General features: G+C 44.1%; 1 protein-coding gene across 1 annotated transcript in view; it reads left to right on the top strand.

The window, feature by feature from the left end:
- Positions 1-4,798, top strand: part of LOC120989841 (alcohol dehydrogenase 1-like) — a 34,779-nt gene extending 29,981 nt beyond the window's left edge. The window contains exon 9 of the mRNA XM_040418197.1: positions 4,054-4,798. Coding sequence (XP_040274131.1) covers positions 4,054-4,078 — 25 coding nt within the window. The 3' untranslated portion in view covers positions 4,079-4,798. The remainder of the gene's footprint in view (positions 1-4,053) is intronic.
- Positions 4,799-18,608: the final 13,810 nt, after the last annotated feature.

Here is an 18,608-nt window from a genome sequence, read left to right on the forward strand (position 1 = left end):
GAAACTGAAAATGACAGTCTTTTCCCTAGGAATACTGCAAACCGCAGGTACTTCTGGGCCTCTTTGCATATAGGTATATGGTAATATGCGTCTCTTAGATCTATGGACGCAAAAAAATCGCCTTTTTTCAACAAGTTTATGGTTGACCTTAGGGTTTCCATTTTGAACTTTTCGTATCTTATAAATTTGTTCAATTTTTTTAGGTTTAGGATCAACCGGAACTTCCCGCTGGGTTTTTTCACCTAAAACACTGTTGAGTAGTAACCCTTTTGATGATGATGATGATGTATAGTCTTGTGTACACGCAGTCTTACCCTTCGGGCCTCGATGCGCTTGTTGAGAATAGGGTACTGGAATAATGGCTCTTTGGGACAACAGATTTTGGACACCCTCTTCGAGAGATTCCTGAAGGAGGGATGTCCTCTGAATAGGCGTTACCCTGAAAAGGTTTTCTGGGGGAAGAAGACGGAATTAAATATCTAAACCTTCCGCTATGATGTTTAACACCCATGAATTCTGGGTGATATCTTCCCAGTTTTCTAGAAAAAATTTTTGTCTTCCCCCCCCACTTGGATCTTGGCGTCATTGTTTAGAAGCTTCCGTATTTTTGGGGGCGAACATGAAACCTCTGTTCCTTCCCATACTCAGATTTTTTCCTTTCGACCACTGTCCTCCTCTATCTGTTCTTTTAGACTGAAAGGGTCCCCTTTTCTTTGCTTTAGAAAACGGAAATTTTCTTTTATTTGTTTCCTTCGGAAAGGATTTTTTCGAATCCGCGGCTTTCTCTAATATGGATTCAAAGTCCTGCCCAAACATTAAATTGCCATGAAAAGGTAAATTACATAATTTTACTTTAGATGCCACATCCCCATTCCAGGATTTTAACCATGGGGCCCTTCTAGCTACTACTGCTAGACTAGAAGTTCTGGCGGCTATCCTAACTGACTCCGCAGTTGCATCCGATAAAAAGTCTACTGCTTTTTAATAAAAGTGGGAAAGAATCCTCTAGAGTATCATAGGGACTCCCTTCCTTAAGTAGGACCTCCAACTGCTGTAACCACTTTTTTAAAGACCTTGAAACTTAAGTTGCAGCTAAATAGGGTTTAAACACGGCCGAAGCAGCCTCCCAGGCTTTTTTTTTAAAGTGGAATCTACTTTCTTATCCATAGGATCTTTTAGTGATCCCATATCTTCAAAGGGAAGCGAATTGGATCCCTTAACTAATTTTGAAAGGGAAACGTCTACTTTAGGGCAACAGGTTAACAGGGTTTCATCCTCCTCATTAAAGGGAAACCTACGCCTCATGATTCTGGAAATAAAGATTTTTTTTATCAGGAGATTTCCATTCTCTTTTAATCATATTTAACATATTTGTATGGACTGGAAAGACCCGTTTTTTTCTGTGCCCGAGTCCCCCATACATTTCGTCCTGAACAGACCTACAAATTTTTTCATCTGACAGGTTCATCGTTGTCCTAACTGCTTTTATCAACTCGTTTGTATCTTCTGAAGAAAATAAAAACTTTCTGAATTCTGTGTCTGAGCCTGAAGAACCGATGGAATCATCCCTATCTGAATCTGAGTCCTGACCTGAGTTTGAGGAACCCGATTCGTAATTTTTACCCCGCGACTTCGTTTTATGTACAGTCGGTTTAGGGTTAGATGTGGACTGTTCCGCAAACAATGACCGCATCTCCTCTCTAATCACATCTCTTAGTTCATCTCTAATAGATGGAACTAAATCTCTGGCCATGCTCACCATGCAAGTTTTACAGAGCTTTTTAGACCCCTCTGTTAATTTTGTCAGACAACTAACACATTTTTTGGTGTTAAGAGAGGATTTGGTCTATTTAACCCCCTCTTTTTCACTCTATCATACACACATGAAGAGAGGGAGAGAGGGGAAGGGATAGAGAGAGAGAGGGGGGATAATAAGGGAGGAAGACATTAATAAGGTAACAAAATGTCCTAGTCTTCCCTCCCCTTGGAAGAGACTTACTGCGGCAGCACCCCCAGGAGTCTCCATCTGTCCTGTCACTATGTCCGACATTTTGCTGCTCTGCATCCCCACTTTTCAATCTCTCCTTACCTTCAGACCTCAGATCAGTGGACGACCTCTGTCTTGATCTGTCGCGCCGAATTAGCCTCCGTCCCCAAACCGGAAGTACCTTGTAGAACGCATCGCACATCCGGTGACGTCATCACTAGGCGCCAGAGGAAGCGCTGTGATGAGGAGCGTCTTTGCTGAGACCGGAGGAACTAAGTAAGTGTCCAGTCAGCACATGGCCCCTCCAAGCCGGCGCAAGCAAGGAGGTAAGGAGCAGGATATTTACTTACATTTCCAGCACCAATACAACTCCAATATAGGAGGTTGGTGCTGCCTGCCCCCTCATGTGCAGAAAAAAGGCATTCCTTGATTTTTCCCACCACTGCCTGCCTACACAGAGGTGGACCCATAGCAAATGCTATGAGTGTTGACCCATCTCCCACCTGGAGGGACAGGAAGACACTGAGGAGATGCTGGAGGAGGGTCTATTTTATACTTCCTGTCCCTACCTGGTTGGAGGCGGGTCATCTCTCATGGTATGCCGTCATGGAGGATGAAAGGGAAAATAGAGCATGCTGCGATTTTCACGCAACGCACAAGTGATGCGGGAAAATCACTGCTTATGTGAACAGCACCATAGAAATGAATGGGTCGGGATTCAGTGCGGGTGCAATGCGTTAAACTCACGCATCGCATCCGCGCGGAATACTCTCCCGTGTGAAAGGGGCCTTAAAGAAGCACTCCAGTTAACTAATTAGAAAATTTCTAACAGCAGAATGTTTCAATGTTTCAACTCAATATAAATCCATATGCAGTAAAATCCCCATAAATGCATTGTACGCTTGACTATGAAGTAACATAGTACATAAGGCCGAAAAAAGACATTTGTCCATTCAGTTCGGCCTGTTATCCTGCAAGTTGATCCAGAGGAAGGCAAAAAACCCTGTGAGGTAGAAACCAATTCTCTCCACTTTAGGGGAATAAAAAATTCCTTCCCGACTCCAATCATGCAATTAGAACAACTCCCTGGATCAACGACCCCTCTCTAGTAGCTATAGCCTGTAATATTATTACACTCCAGAAATACATCCAGGCCCCTCTTGAATTCCTTTATTGTACTCGCCATCACCACCTCCTCAGGCAGAGAGTTCCATGGTCTCACTGCTCTTACCGTAAAGAATCCTTTTCTATGTTTGTGTACAAACCTTCTTTCCTCCAGACGCAGAGGATGTCCCCTCGTCACAGTCACAGTCCTGGGGATAAATAGCTGATGGGATAGATCTCTGTACTGACCCCTGATATATTTATACATATTAATTAGATCTCCCCTCAGTCGTCTTTTTTCTAAAGTGAATAACCCTAATTTTGATAATCTTTCAGGGTACTGTAGTTGCCCCATTCCAGTTATTACTTTAGTTGCCCTCCTCTGGACCCTCTCCAGCTCTGCTATGTCTGCCTTGTTTACAGGAGCCCAGAACTGTACACAGTACTCCATGTGTGGTCTGACTAGCGATTTGTAAAGTGGTAGGACTATGTTCATATCACGGGAATCTATGCCCCTTCTGATGCAACCCATTATCTTGTTGGCCTTGGCAGCAGCTGCCTGACACTGTTTTTTGCTGCTTAGTTTGCTGTTTATTAAAATTCCTAGATCCTTTTCCTTGTCAGTGTTACCGAGTGTTTTACCATTTAGTATGTACGGGTGACTTGCATTATTCTTTCCCATGTGCATAACTTTACATTTGTCAGTGTTAAACCTCATCTACCACTTATCTGCCCAAGCCTCCGATCTATCCAGATCCCTCTGTAGTAGTATACTGTCCTCTTCAGTGTTAATTACTTTACACAGTTTAGTGTCATCTGCGAAAATTGATACTTTACTATGCAAGTGATTTTAGAAACATAGAGTACTGACTGCTATAAAGAGTTATTGAGAAATAATGGATAAAGATAACTTAAAAATGTATATACTATAGAAGTCTGTAACAAATGTATTTTCTTTTTAGTATCCGTACAGTGTTGACTGTTTGAAGAGCCTGATCCCAGTCATTATCTAACAAAGAAATCTCTAATTTTGTCTTCTTGCAAGATGCAACCTTTATTTATCACAATAAATTTTTATTACCTTCTATTATATGACTGAAAAATCTAATATTACAGAATATGGTGGGTGTATACTGTATTTTCAATATATCATGTTATTTGGATACACATTAGTAAAATATGCTTAAAGGGGTTGTCTAGGATTTATTTTCTTTTTTTTATTTCAACTCCTGTCTGCTATACCTGTGGAGAAAACTATACTCACCTACTACCCACTGCTCTGTTCCATCTCCCTTCACTGGTCTTCCAGTCCCTGTCTGCCCACTTCCAGATTGACGGGCTACCATGTGCCGCTGCAGTCAATGATTGGCCTCAGGGATGACATGTCTTCAGGTGTTATGTCACTGCTGTATCACGTGCCGCTTGGGGTAGTCATTGACTGGAACAGCCCACGTGACCTCATCTATCCAGAAGTTTACAGACAGAGACTAGAAGACCAGTGAAGGGAGTTATAATTGAGCAGCCCCTTTTTCTCACAACTTCAGTGTTGAAAAGCTTAAGTCGCAAATTATTGCGAACACATGGCATGCTCCATAATTTGAGACAGTTATGCCACTATAGTGGTGTAACTAGGTTGATAAACGTCTGTCTATATATTAATTTTGTGCAACAAAATAAAGAACAGGCAAAAACCCTGTTGGAAAATTACTTTTGTGTCACCATCTCTGACTGCATTTGAGACAATTTTTCTTCTGCTACAGAGCTAATTCCCACAGTACACATACTATAATATCTCTAGAGAGAGTTGTAGATTTTTTTTTTTCGTCGTCTCTTTCATTTACTCCCTGAGGAGCTGTGTATGACACATTGGGTGCATCACATACAGGCGATAGCAAAACACAATACTTATTAGGCTGGGTTCACACGGGCGAGTTTTCCGCCCGGTGCAATGCGTGAGGAACGCATTGCACCCGCACTGAATCCAGACCCATTCATTTCTATGGGGCTGTGCACATGAGCGGTGATTTTCACGCATCACTCTTGCGTTGCGTGAAAATCGCAGCATGCTCTATACTGTGCGTTTTTCATGCGTGAAAATCGCAAGCATCCGCAAGCAAGCGATTTTCACGCATGGTTGCTAAGATGAAAGTCTATTCACTGTATTATTTTCCCTTATAACATGGTTATAAGGGAAAATAATAGCATTCTTTAATACAGAATGCTTAGTAGAAGGTCAATTAAGGGTTAAAAAAATAAAATAAAAATGAACTCGCCTCCTCCTTTTGATCGCGTAGTTGCCGATCTCTTCTTACTACTTTAATCATGAGCTGCCGGCTAAAGGACCTATGGTGACGTCACGAGGTGAGTTAATTTATTTTTATTTTTTTAACCCTCAATTGACCTTCTACTAAGCATTCTGTATTAAAGAATGCTATTTTCCCTTATAACCATGTTATAAGGGAAAATAATAACATCTACACAACACTGAACTTCAGTGAAAAAGTCTGGTCTGGGTACCACAGTCAGTTATTTATCACGCGCGTGCCAAACGCATTGCACCCGCGCGATAAAAACTGAATAACGGAACGCAATCGCAGTCAAAACTGACTGCAATTGCGTACCTACTCGTGCGGGTTTGCCGCAATGCACCCGGGACGCATCCGGAGCCAAAACGTGACGCCTGTGTGAACCCAGCCTTAGACTTTATGGATTTTATTAAAGCTGTGGCGCAACCAAAAGAACAAGTGGACACTCATGTGGGATTTAAACTTGTCACAGCTTTATTGACTAATAACACACAACTCTGAAAACAATATGCCTGCCACAGCGGGCCGCTGCTGGCACGATATTATAACCCAACTTCCAAGAGTCTCCAACTGAGAGATGAACCTGTGGGGTACCAGGTCTCTGTATTAACTCCCCAAATTCCATAAGTTCTGGCCTCACAACCCCGCCAAAATAAAGCTGTGACAAAAAAGTACAATCTCGAAATAATATCCGTAAATTATTTTTTATTCGTAATTATTTATACATTTTATTTATTATTATTTTTTTTATAATTAACAAAATGAGATTTTGCAAACCTAAAACAACGGAATAAAAAACATGGGGAGGGTGGGAGGGCTAGTCACCTTGAAAGCTGACATGTACTTTGTGCTGAAGAACTAATACTGAAAGTAGGAGCTAACCCCTCCCTCCCTTGGAGTGGTGACCAATAAGGAGAGGGAAATCAAAACTAGATTTTACTGGAATATGTGACCCAGACTGGAAAAAGTACCACGCTAATATTGTCTGTCCAGAAAAAGTACCACGCTAATATTGTCTGTCCAGAATACTATGCGTCTATTTCTCATCTCTCCACAAACCTCGACTGCTGCAACTAGTGGATAGAGCTCCAGACATGTCAGATTACGGAGCAATGATGACCCTTCCCATGACTGTGGCCATGCTGTAGCAAACCATTTACCCTAAAAATAGCCCCCCATGCCTGTGCTGCCCGCTGCATCTGTAAAGAGTTCTTACTGGGTGTTTGGAATCTCAGGCTCCTGCCAGCAAGAGGCACCATTAAATTCTGACAGAAAGGAGTGCCACACTGAAAAGTCCTGCTTGATAGATTTTGTAATCCTAAAATGCTCTGCCCATGAGAAGCACCCTGCTGGCAAATGTGAGATGCCCTAGTAGAGACTGAACCTGTCTAAGGGTAGCCTTTTTGGAAGACAGGAATTGAGACAGGAGGCCTTTTAAGTCAGAGGTAAACGGAATACCATCCTATCTGCATCGATTTTGATGCCTAATAATGTAAGGACAGTTAGTGGACCCTCAGTTTTTTCCTCAGCAATAGGGACCCCAAAATAATTAAGCATGGAACAGAAAGTATTTAATAAATGTAACGTTACCTATGTACCTGCCGGGCCTATGAAAAGGAAATCGTCTAAATAATGCAGTAAAGATGGGCATCCTGACTCCTCAGAGACCACCCACTGTAAGAAAGAGCTAAATATTTCAAAATGGCAACAGAATATGGAGCATCCCATTGGTAAGCTCATATCATAGTAGTAGTGTCCCGGGAAAAAACAGCCTAGGAGGTGGAAGCATTCATGGTGAACCGGCAGGAGACGAAACGCCGACTCGATGTCTGATTTCGCCATCAATGCTCCTTGACCAGCTTGCCTCAACAGGTCTAGCACCCAATCGAAGGAAGCGTAATGAACCTTTGATTCATCCTTATCTATGCCATCGTTGACTGATTTCCCTTTTGGGATAAGGCAAAAAATTTTGGGGTCTTTTTTTGGGACAATGCCCAATGGGGATACCCTGAGGTTATGAAAGGGGGGATCTAAGAAAGGTCCTGCCATTCTGCCCTGATCAATTTCCCATTGCAATTTTTTAGTGACCACCTCTGGGTGATCTTTGGCTGATTTCAGATTGTCAGCAAAAGATGGGTCATCGCAGTGAGTAAAGGGGATCCAAAACCCAGATGTAAAACTGTCACGCAAAATAGCTACTTCCCTGGTTTTGGGATAGTGGGCGAGCCACGGTTCCATCCTTAGGGTCTTCACTGGTGTCCTCCCTACAAGAGGGGACAGAAGCCGAGGATTTTGACAATAACTTTGCTTTCTTAAAGCATCGCACCGCTGGGTGGGCTCCACTGCAGTGGGAACATTCGTGTCTAAAACAGCAGTAAAATCTGCAGTGGCTTTCATTGAACAGCCAGCAGATCTGACAACTGTTCGGATTGGCTGTGTGGGCTGATGCTCCACTGTGTGCACCGGCCCTCCCTGGAAAGGTGTGAGATGCAGGACGACTAGGAGTCATCACCAGGAGCCACAGGTTGATGTCTTGGCTATCCCAAGTTAACTTATGTCGCCCTACCATGCGCTTGCGGAACTGCTCATCATATCTAGCCCAGCATGAACCACCATCCCATATCTACCTCCCAGATCATGTCCACATAAGCAAACAATGGGGGGCCTAGTTCCGGGAAATGCTTACAAAGGGTGCTGGCAAAAATAGAGAAGCCCTGAAGCCAACTGTATGGGGAATTAGCCTAGACATGTCTACCTCCGGGTCACCTGGACGTTTAAATGGTTTTTCTACAGATTCTCTGTCCGGCGGGACTAAAGAATAAACACATACATACTGTCGGGCCCAGATTTTTTCTTTTACTTCGTCATCCAGGTGCCAGCTCAGTGGCGACACCAAACAAGCGGGGGCCCCCAAAATAGCGGAAGAGCGACTCACGCTGTCTGCCAACTGCTCTGGCACCTGGGTAGCAAAAGAAGAGTTGGAATTACCAGAAGTGGGGGGGGGGGGGGGGGAAGCCGGGTTTAAATTATGTTGTACCTTAGTTGGAGGGGGAAGAAAGCTTTTCTAAGATAAGTGTAAGAATGTGTCTAATATCCTGAGTACTATCTGTAACTGCCCCTCCCCCCGATTCCCAGTTGCACTCACCTAGTGGACGTTCTGGACCGCAACCTGCTGGTGGGCGAACACCGGCTGAACCGTAATTGCGATAAGGAGGGGCGTCTGGGGATAGGGAGGCAGATGAACGAGGTCCTCTGTGATATTCCTCGCAGTGGAGGCGAGGTTCTGGGGATGGTTACGGCGAATGAGAGGATAGCCGCTGTGAGGCAGAACGGTAAGCTGGTGAAGCGTTGCTGCGGAGGCTGGACACAGGTGAGTACCGTTGAGGCAGAGGCCTAGGAGATCTGGAGCGGTGGGGAGCAGGGATGCGACAGCAGTAGCCATATGCAATAGATCCTCTGGCTGATGGTGTAGCCGCAAGGCTCACAGACTCAGAGGGCCTATTGAAAACTTTGCTGAGATGCACATGTGATGGGCTAACATGGAGATCAGTATGCATAGGGGACAGGTGACATGTGTGACGTCTGTCCGCCCCACTTCTGCCGCCTCAGGCCTAATTCTGGCAGTACTGGGGTTAATGGGGACAGGGCTGTGCAGGAGGGCATGTGGTGAGGGAGGGGGGGGGGGGGGGAAGTACCTGGATGAAGCCCTGGGCTAGTCAGTGTATGGCCCTGTAATCCTAAATGCTGGGCCCTGGAGGAGAGCTCTGGAAGCAAGAGAGGAGGGGAGAGAGCGGGCTGTGATAGAGGATGGTTGCTGAGCGGAGCAGGATCTGTCTGCTGGGCTTAGTCAGTGTGAGAAATGCCTGCAGCTGCTCCAGAACTCTCACCATCCAGTGGGAACTGGTGCAGGTGGTGGTGGTGGGGTGATTCTGGACCTGATATGAAGGGGAGGAAGTGCTCTGATGTCTGCCTGGAGGACGTTAATCTCTTCTCACAGGCTTCTTGCCTCTTAACTTCTGGGTCCTATGAACAGGGCTGGGGCTCAGGCGTTGAGGTGGACAAGAATGTCTGCTCCTTGCTTGGGATAAAAGGCGGATTTCTTCCAGCAATTGTTCCACGCTGCTGGCTTATCACCTTGAAAGACTAAAGCTGACATGCACTTTGTGCTGAAGAACTAATACTGAAGGTAGGAGCTAACCCCTCCCTCCCAAGGGATTATCTTTTGTCTGTTCTAGTTACATCATGAATACAGCACTGTTAATAATTATATATCCATAAATTACTGACCCTAAATAAAACAGGTTTCATAAAAATAAACAAAAACAAAGTAAACATATAAACCTCAAATAATTAAAGGATTAAAATATATATTCTATACTTTATTACTGTAAACACAATAAAAACTACAGACATTCGCAGTAAGGCTTGAAGCTAAGTTGTATACACCTCCACTTACTCCACATGCCCATATCGCCATCTTACTGTCCATGTTGCAAGCAAAACCATAAGGGAGAAGGATGGTCACATGCAAGGGAATGAGGGGAGGGCGCGCCCTGATTGGGTCAGAGGCTAACATACAGCCTGGATAATCCAATCAGGGGGTCAGCAGACAGGAAGATGCCAGGCCAAAACAAGCAGAACGTCATTCTGCATTGTATTTGGAAGGATTCTATGTTGTGGCTCTGTCTGCCAAACGGCAATCCACTGTTACATTCTGATAGCGACAGTATAAGAACATTATAGGGCAAGAACAGGAGACATTTTTGAGGATTTGGGGTAAATTAAGGGGGTAATCAGAAAGCGAGTAAGGTAGTAAGAAGTGGTCACTTTCAGGTGTATTTGCTGGCAGGCTACTGTCAGCTCAGCTTCTGGCAACTAGCTCTAAATTACAGATTCCTTCATTACTTTCTTGCAAGCACTGAAGAATTGGCATTATAGTTGATGTATTATTATTATATAGCCATTACCTTGGCCGTGTCACTGAACACTTACATTGCTGTAAGATAAGGGTCGGATAGGGTTCAGCAGCAGCATACGCATTTCACATCAGTAACGGAAATTGTAACAATGTTAGAGAAGGTACAGTATAAACTGCATCACAGTGTCTATGAAAGATGTTTCTCCTTACTACAAAATTATTGCATTGTCATGTATGAGAGCATGTAGTTCAAACATGTTTCACTTCAAAACTGGCATTATTACCATTGTAAATTTTCAATATCAGTGTGCAATGTGTTTGTGGTAGGGGAGGGAGTCAGGTCTAATTGCACCTCTGTCTTTAAATTACAGATAAAACACTTGCAAGTTTTTCTAGTACCGCAAACAGGGGTGCACCTAGCCTTTCTGCTGCTTGAGGCAAAAATTTAAACCGCAGCCTCATTCCAAATTCTCGATTTAACCCCTTTCCTCCAGCTCTACTATTAAGGACATACAGTGCTTTGAGAAAGTATTCATACTAGGGATCGACCGATATAGATTTTTTAGAACCGATACCGATAACCTTTGAACTTTCATGCCGATAGCCGATAACTTATACCGATATTCTGTGCATTTTCATTTTTGAAAACAAAAATATAAAATTTCTGTTACGGCGTTCACCACATAGGAGATTTTTTTATTTTAATAGTTTGGACTTTTCGGTCGTGGCAATATGTGATATGTTTATTTATTTATTGTTTATATATTTTATTGTTTTATATATTTTATATGTCAAATTGAGAAAGGGGGTGATTTATAAGTCATATTCACCCTAATAGAGCTCTATCAGGGTGAATAGGGGGGAAATAGTTATTAAATAAAAAGTAAAAAAAAAAAAACACCAAAATATTAAATGTTGGTGTTTTTTGTAATTTTTTTTTTTTACTTTTTATTTAATAACTATTTCCCCCCTATTCACCCTGATAGAGCTCTATTAGGGTGAATAGGACTTCACACTCTCCTTGCTGCCCTGTGCATAGTACACGCAGCAGCAGGGAGATGGGAGATTACCATGGCAGCCAGGGCTTCAGTAGCGTTCTGGCTGCCATGGTAACCAATCAGAGCCCGAGGATTACACTGCTGGGGCTCCGATCAGAAGCTGCCACTGCCACCAATGAAGAGGAGGGGAGGAGACCCTGTGGCCACTGCCACCAATGATTTTAATACTGGAGGGGTTGGGGTAGAGCGCACTGTGCCACTAATGTTTTTAATACTGGGGAGGGCGCACTGCGCCACCAATGATAATTAAAGTTTAATACAGGAGGCGGGTGTGTCGGCGCAAATTCACAAAGCCGGCACCCTGCCTCTGACAGGGAGCTGCGATCAGTGGCTGCAGTTAACCTCTCAGGTGCGGCACCTGAGGGGTTAACTGCCGCTGATCGCAGCTTCCTGTCATATAGGCTGGGCACTGCCTCCTGTATTTGTATTAGACGTTAATTATCATTGGTGGCGCAGTGCGCCTGCCTCTCCTCCTCCCATTTCTCCTGATTGTCAGCGCGGCACGGAGGTAGGGAGAGAGTGACTCTTTCTCCCCTGTGCTGCTGAGGGAACATAAGTGTGCTGGATGCATTATCGGCATATTGGCAAGGTTAGATGCCGATACCGATAATTGAAAAAAATCAAGAATATCTGCCGATAATATCGGTAACTCCGATAATCGGTCGATCCCTAATTCATACCCTTTTTTCACGTTACACCCACTAACCAAAATGTATTTTATTGGGATTTTATTTGATAGACCAACACAAAGTAGTGTGTGAAGAGAAAAGAAAATGATACATGATTTTGATCATTTTTAATGAATAAAAATGAAAAGTGTGGTGTGCATTTGTATTCAGGCCCATGTACTCTGATGACCCTACAGCTATTCTGTGAAGGCCCCTGAGGTTTATTAGTGAACTTTATTGATCAAACAGCATAATGAAAATCAAGGAACACAGCAGACAGGTCAAGGATTAAGTTGTGGAGAAGTGTAAAGCAGGGTAAGGTTACAAAAAAATATCCCAAGCTCTGAATATCTCATGGAGCACTGTTCAATCCATCATCCAAACATAGATGTCCCGTTTGCAGTTTGCCTCAAGCCCTGTAGAGGACTCAGCAAACATGTTGAAGAAGGTCTTCTGGTCAAATCGGAGTCAAACTTTTTGGCCTAAATGCAAAATGCTATGTTTGGAGGAAAACTAACACTGCACATCTCCCTGAGCACACCATCCAGTGAAACATAGTGGTGGAGCTAAATAGAGGGCAATTCTGGAGGAAAACCTGGTAGAGGCTGAAAAAGACTTGAGACTGGGGCAGAGGTTCACCTTCCAGCAGGACAACCCTAAACATACAGTCAGAACTACAAGAGAATGGTTTAGATCAAAGCATATTTATGAGTTAGAATGGCCCAGTCAAAGTCCAGACCTAAATCACATTGAGAATCTGTGGCGAGACTTGGGACAGATGCTGTCCATCCAATCTGACTAAGCTTGAGCTATTTTGCAAAGATGAATGGGCAAAAATTTCAGCCTCTGGGTGTGCAAAGCTGGTAAAGACATACCTCAAAAGACTTGCAGCTGTAATTGCAGCAAAAGGTGGTCCTACAATGTATTGACTATGGGGGGCTAAATACAAATGCACTCCACATTTTTCTGATTTTTATTTATTAAAAAAATTCAAAACCATGTATGATATTCTTTTCACTTTACACACACTTGCTACTTTTTGTTGGTCTATCACATAAAATACCTTTAAGTTTGTGGGTATAACATGAAAAACATTCAGCAATAATAAACATACAGGGTAATATGGCACCACATACCTCTTACATCCAGTGACATCTCCTCTGATGTAAATGATCTCTTTCCTCATCTTCTCCATTCGAACCAACCAGTTATGTTGATTTCTTTCAGCCATGTCTTGTCTATGCAGAGTTTGACACAAAGAAATCTTAGTTTTCTACTTTTACATCATCCTCCCCACCTTCTAAACACCCCATCCTGCCACCCTCAACACTATGCCCACTAAGCTCCCAAATACTGCAGTATACTGGAGAAACAGATAATCCTCCTGAAAATACTGGTACCACACAGATAGTGTCCCCTTCAATAATTAGTGCCCTCAGAAATAACTGCGCCCAGAAGTTTCCCTGATCAGGTCTGACACTAATAGTGGCACTAATAATGGTGTAAACAGTGCACCCCAAAAATAAATGTGCTAAGTTGATACTGTGCCAGGGTGCCCCTACAGTAATAGTTCACTGAAAAGTCACACCAATAATAATAATTCTTTGCCACAGTGCACTTAGTGTTAACAGTAGTTAACCAGTAGTTATAAGGATGTCCTGTCCTGTATGTTGCCCAGCTCAGAGGATCGATGATGATGTAATTGCGCCAACTGTGCCAACCTCTGACAGGCCACAGGCATTAAGCCTGAAGCCTAGAGGGAAAGGCAGGGATGGGAGACATGGCTCCCATGCACCTCCATAGCATTTACCTATATCACCTTCCTAAGGATGGCAATACAGTTGCATATGAAGAGATAAGGGTTTACACAATGCAAGCAGGCCCGTCGCTAACAGACAGGCAAAACAAGCAATTGCTTTGGGCCCCGAGCTGGCCCGGGGCCCCAAGCAGAGCCGGTGCTTGTTTTGCTTCCTTTAAGGCTGCAGCCGCCTGAGCGCTCTATAGAGAGCCTCAGGCGGCTGCAGCACTCCTGGTTACCTCCCGAGTTCCTCCTCTGCTGACTGCTGCTCTGTAGCGTGGCCGAGCTCTCCTCCTCTACCTCCTGGCTGTCACTCAGTCCGGCAGGAACAGGGGATTCAGTTTCCTGTTCCCGGCCGGACTGACAGGAAGTGTACACTGAGTGCTCACTTCCTTTTAGTCCGGCCACGGCCGGGAACAGGAAACTGAATCTCCTGACCTGTACCACGCGGTTCCTGGCCGCACTGAGTGACAGCCAGGACTGGAGGTAGAGAGCGAGGAGCTCGGCCACGCTACAGGGTCCAGGGAAGGAGCCGGAGGACTGAATTAACTTAGGAACTTATCTAAGGTAGGGTAGGGAGTAAAAAAAAAAAAAACAGGGAGGGGGAGAGTAAGTAGGACACAGGGAGGTGGAGGGGGAAGTAAGAAGGACAGGGGGAGGGGGGACTAAGAAGGACATGGGGTAGTGGAATAAGAAGGGAGGGGGGAGTCCACCATGGGCCAAGAAAGGCTCACAGGTCTGGCACTTACATCAATTGAGCGTGATGTTCGCCAGTCTTTGGACATGGAGGACATTGTGATTGCCTTTGCAGAAAACAAGGTTCGCAAACAGCAGTTTTAGATCATTTGCACATGTTTGTAAGAACTGAAAAATGTTAATGTGTTTGTTTTAAGTATGTTGGATTTAGTTATTGTGCACTTTTTTAATGTATATTGGATTGTATGGTACAGTGGTGTTTTTTTGCAAATGTTCATTTGTTGAAAATGTTCAAATTTCATGCACATTAAATGCAACAGCAGTATTTGCACTGTAAACCTCCTTTTTTATTTATATAAAGTGTGGGTGAACTTAAACTGTATGGCTATACTGTGGTTCCTGTAGGCTTTGCGTGCGTAAGGTGGGGAGGGCGTGGAGGGGGGGGGCCTCCATGTCTATTTTGCTTGGGGCCCCCAAATTCCTTCAAACGGCCCTGAATGAAAGTACTCATTGCACATGGCCATGCCACCACCGCCCACTTGTCGCTAAGCAGCACTGCCTCATCTGGCCTCATTGGCGGTGTGCTCCTGGTTTGACTTAACGAATACATATGATAGCCTACTAGATAGCTTAAAAGTAGAAATGAGCAAATTTCTCAAAATTAGATTTGGGTCTGATTTTGGGTACAAAACAATTCTGCCCAAATGTAAAGTACTATGACTACCTGGTAAATTTTGTCTCTCTCTCTCTCTCTCTCTCTCTCTCTCTCTCTCTCTCTCTCTCTCTCTCTCTCTCTCTGTCTCCTTAATTCGCCTGATTGAATTACTTAAACATTTTATTTGAATATTTTGAAAAAATTGGGTTGAATTCTATATTTTTAGAATTGATTCTCGCATCTCTACTTAATAGAGAGACGTTAATCATAAGAAGTTTCATACAATAGCTTTCTTCCCAGCTTTAGTTTACCATGTTTTCTACTAGCATTGACTGTAAAAATACCTCATGTGTCACGGTCACGTTCACGCACACACAGGGGGGAAGGATAGTGACCACTGCGCTCCACCCTCACCCCTAGCCCTGCCTACTTGCCTCACAAGTCCTGATGATAGGGGACAACTGGACGGCAGTCCCTAGCTTATAATACGTGCTGGGAGGACAGACAAGACAAACAACGGATAGTGAACGGACCGAGTCGATACCAAGAGAGCTACGAAGTACAAAGGGAGAAAGCAGCGAATAGTCAGGAGAAGCCGAGGTCAAATACCAGGAGAGTACATAAGTACCAGAGGAATGAACAAGAACAGGTCAAGCCAAGAGGTCACGTCTGAAACTAAGGAGCAAACAGTAGCGGGTCAAAAACGGGCACTGGTCAAAATCCAAATAGCACTGGGTACACAGAAACAACTAGCCTTGGACAATAAATCACAGGCAGCCTGTGGCTAGCAGGTTGCCTGTTTATATAGTGAAGAGCAGAGGTCATGTGACGTGGCCAGCGCCACATGACCTCCCCCCTGTGTGTAGCCGAGTGGCCAGCTCGGCGCTCAGCCCCCTTGAGTGTAGCTATGGGAACGGGGGACGCCAGCCGCACAGAGAGGAAGCATGCGGCTGGGCGCGCTCCGCCCCCCGTTACCCCGGCAACCAGGACGCTACAGAAGAGCACAGCGAGCGTGACTGCCGCCGTGTAATCTCAGGACGCCGGCGGCACAGAAGGGGAGAAGCACGCCGCCGGCGCCCTGTGACATCATGTCAGTAAAAAAGCTACAAAGATTGTTTTGTAGATAATATATATGCTGCAGCAGTTGGTGTGGGCCCACTGTACAAACTAATCCGTTTGACTGTCGGCTAAGTCTAAGGCCATTATCCTGGCAGTGACACATTAATCACCCTGCACAGAGGTCTGGACTTTCCTGTGGGGGAGTCACCAGGCCGCTACCTCCTAAGATAGTCCCAGTGTGGTTGGTGGCTGACCCACGGACGTCAGTGACACCAGTGCGCAGCACCAAGTAGTCAGGCAATAAGTGTAGTCTAAATATGGGCCAAGGTCAGGGCAGGCAGAGTGCAAGCTTAACCAGACGACCGTTCTGAGGTCGAGGTTAGGAGCGATAAGAGGAATTGGCGAATGTAAGAGAGATGGTGTGGAGTCAGTAATTTGTCAGGCAGGAGTACAGTACATGGGTAGTCAGACAAAATATAACACCTTCGCTGGTATAATAGACACCCAGAAACCTAAAGTTCAGGCACCAGGGGATTCCAGCAAGAAGCAAGGCATGGAAGTTGCAGCTTTCAGAAGATACGCCATGTGCTGGTTGTCAAAACTGCTGTTGGCAGTGTTCTCCTTGCTTGAGCTGTCAGTTTAGGTCAGTGATGGGCAAACCGCAGCTCTCCAGCTGTTGTAAAACTACAAATCCCATCATGCCCTGCTGTAGGCTGACTGGGCATACTGGGAGTTTTAGTTTTACAACAGCTGGAAAGCCACAGTTTGCCCATCCCTGGTTTAGGTAGACGGCCATGTCTTGGTAGGTTTGCAGTTGTGCTATATCCCTTCCTTTTTTTGGATGATGGATTGAACAGTGCTCCGTGAGATGTTCAGAGATATTATATATTTTTTTTATAACCTAACCCTGCTTTACAATTATCTACACCTTTTTACCTGACCTATCTGGTGTGTTTCATGGTTTTCATGATATTGTTTCAACTGAATCCAGAGGGAAAAAATGAGCAGCATAGTTTGCAGGTGTCTGAGAGCAGCACCTATATAAGCAGACGAAACACATGAGTTTTGGAGTGTTCGCATGTTTGATTTCAAGTGTGTGTTTGTATTAAGTGTGTAATTTAAGATTAAGTGAGGGAGTATCTATGAGAGCCTGCTAAATTATTTGTGTGCATTGCTGAGTGTCTGTGTCTGACTTTATTGCACTTTATAGGAAGTCAGAGCAGTGTAGTATAGGTTAGATAATGTACCTTGCTTTTGCTGCCAGGTTTATTGCATAGCAGCTCAGAGTATACTGTGCAGTAAATTTTTTTTGCATTTAGCACATATTGGTTTGTTCAATAGTTTAGTCTCCAATGTGTTTCACAGGTGAGTAATCAGCGTGGTTGTCTAATCTCAGTCCTTTGAATCCAGAGGAAAAAAAATCAGCACTCTGGTTTGAAGTTGTCTGAGAGTAGCACATATATAAACAGACAAAAAAACATTAGTTTGGGAGCGGGGGTGTGTTTCATTTCATGTGTGTGTTTGTATTAGGCTACTTTCACACTAGCGTTTTTGCTGGTTCAGGGTTCAGCAAAAATGCTTCCGTTACTGATAGTACAACCATCTGCATCCGTTATGAACAGATCCGGTTGTATTATCTTTAACATACCCAAGACAGATCCGTCATGAACTCCATTGAAAGTCAATGGGGGACGGATCCGTTTTCTCTTGTGCCAGATTGCGTCAGAGAAAACGGATCTGTCCCCATTGACTTGCATTGTGGGTCATGACGGATCCCTCTGGCTCCGCATCCCAGGACGGAAAGCAAACCGTAGCATGCTGTGGTTTTCTCTCCGGTATGAGAACGAAACAGAATGCATTTTGGAGCGTTCCGTTCTGTTCAGTTACGTTTTGTCCCCATTGACAATGAATGGGGACAAAACGGAAGCATTTTTTCCAGTATTGAGACCCTATGACGGATCTCAATACCGGAAAATATTAACGCTAGTGTGAAAGAAGTCTTATATATATATATATAAGACTATATTAAATCAGTTGTTTTGCATTGCATTGTATTATTGTATCTTTTTTCCTATTGCTCTTTTGTAATCCCCATTAACAAGTACAGTATGTGTTCCATTATTGACAATGCAATCCATTACACATTTTGTCAAATGTATGCAGTCTTGAAACAACCGTTTGAGGGTACATATGTTTGTTAAAAATGAGAGCAAATTGCGCATTTGAAATCGTACATCCTATATCTAAACAGGCGGATTTTGACACTGAGATGTGTTGACAATTGGAGGTGTTTGTTGCTCACTGAGCAGGCACTCTACGGGGTAAATGCAGATGAGGGTGGTAGTTTGGAGGATCAGGA

Source organism: Bufo bufo, chromosome 2, assembly GCF_905171765.1.
Source record: "Bufo bufo chromosome 2, aBufBuf1.1, whole genome shotgun sequence".
Taxonomy (NCBI): Eukaryota; Metazoa; Chordata; class Amphibia; order Anura; family Bufonidae; genus Bufo; species Bufo bufo.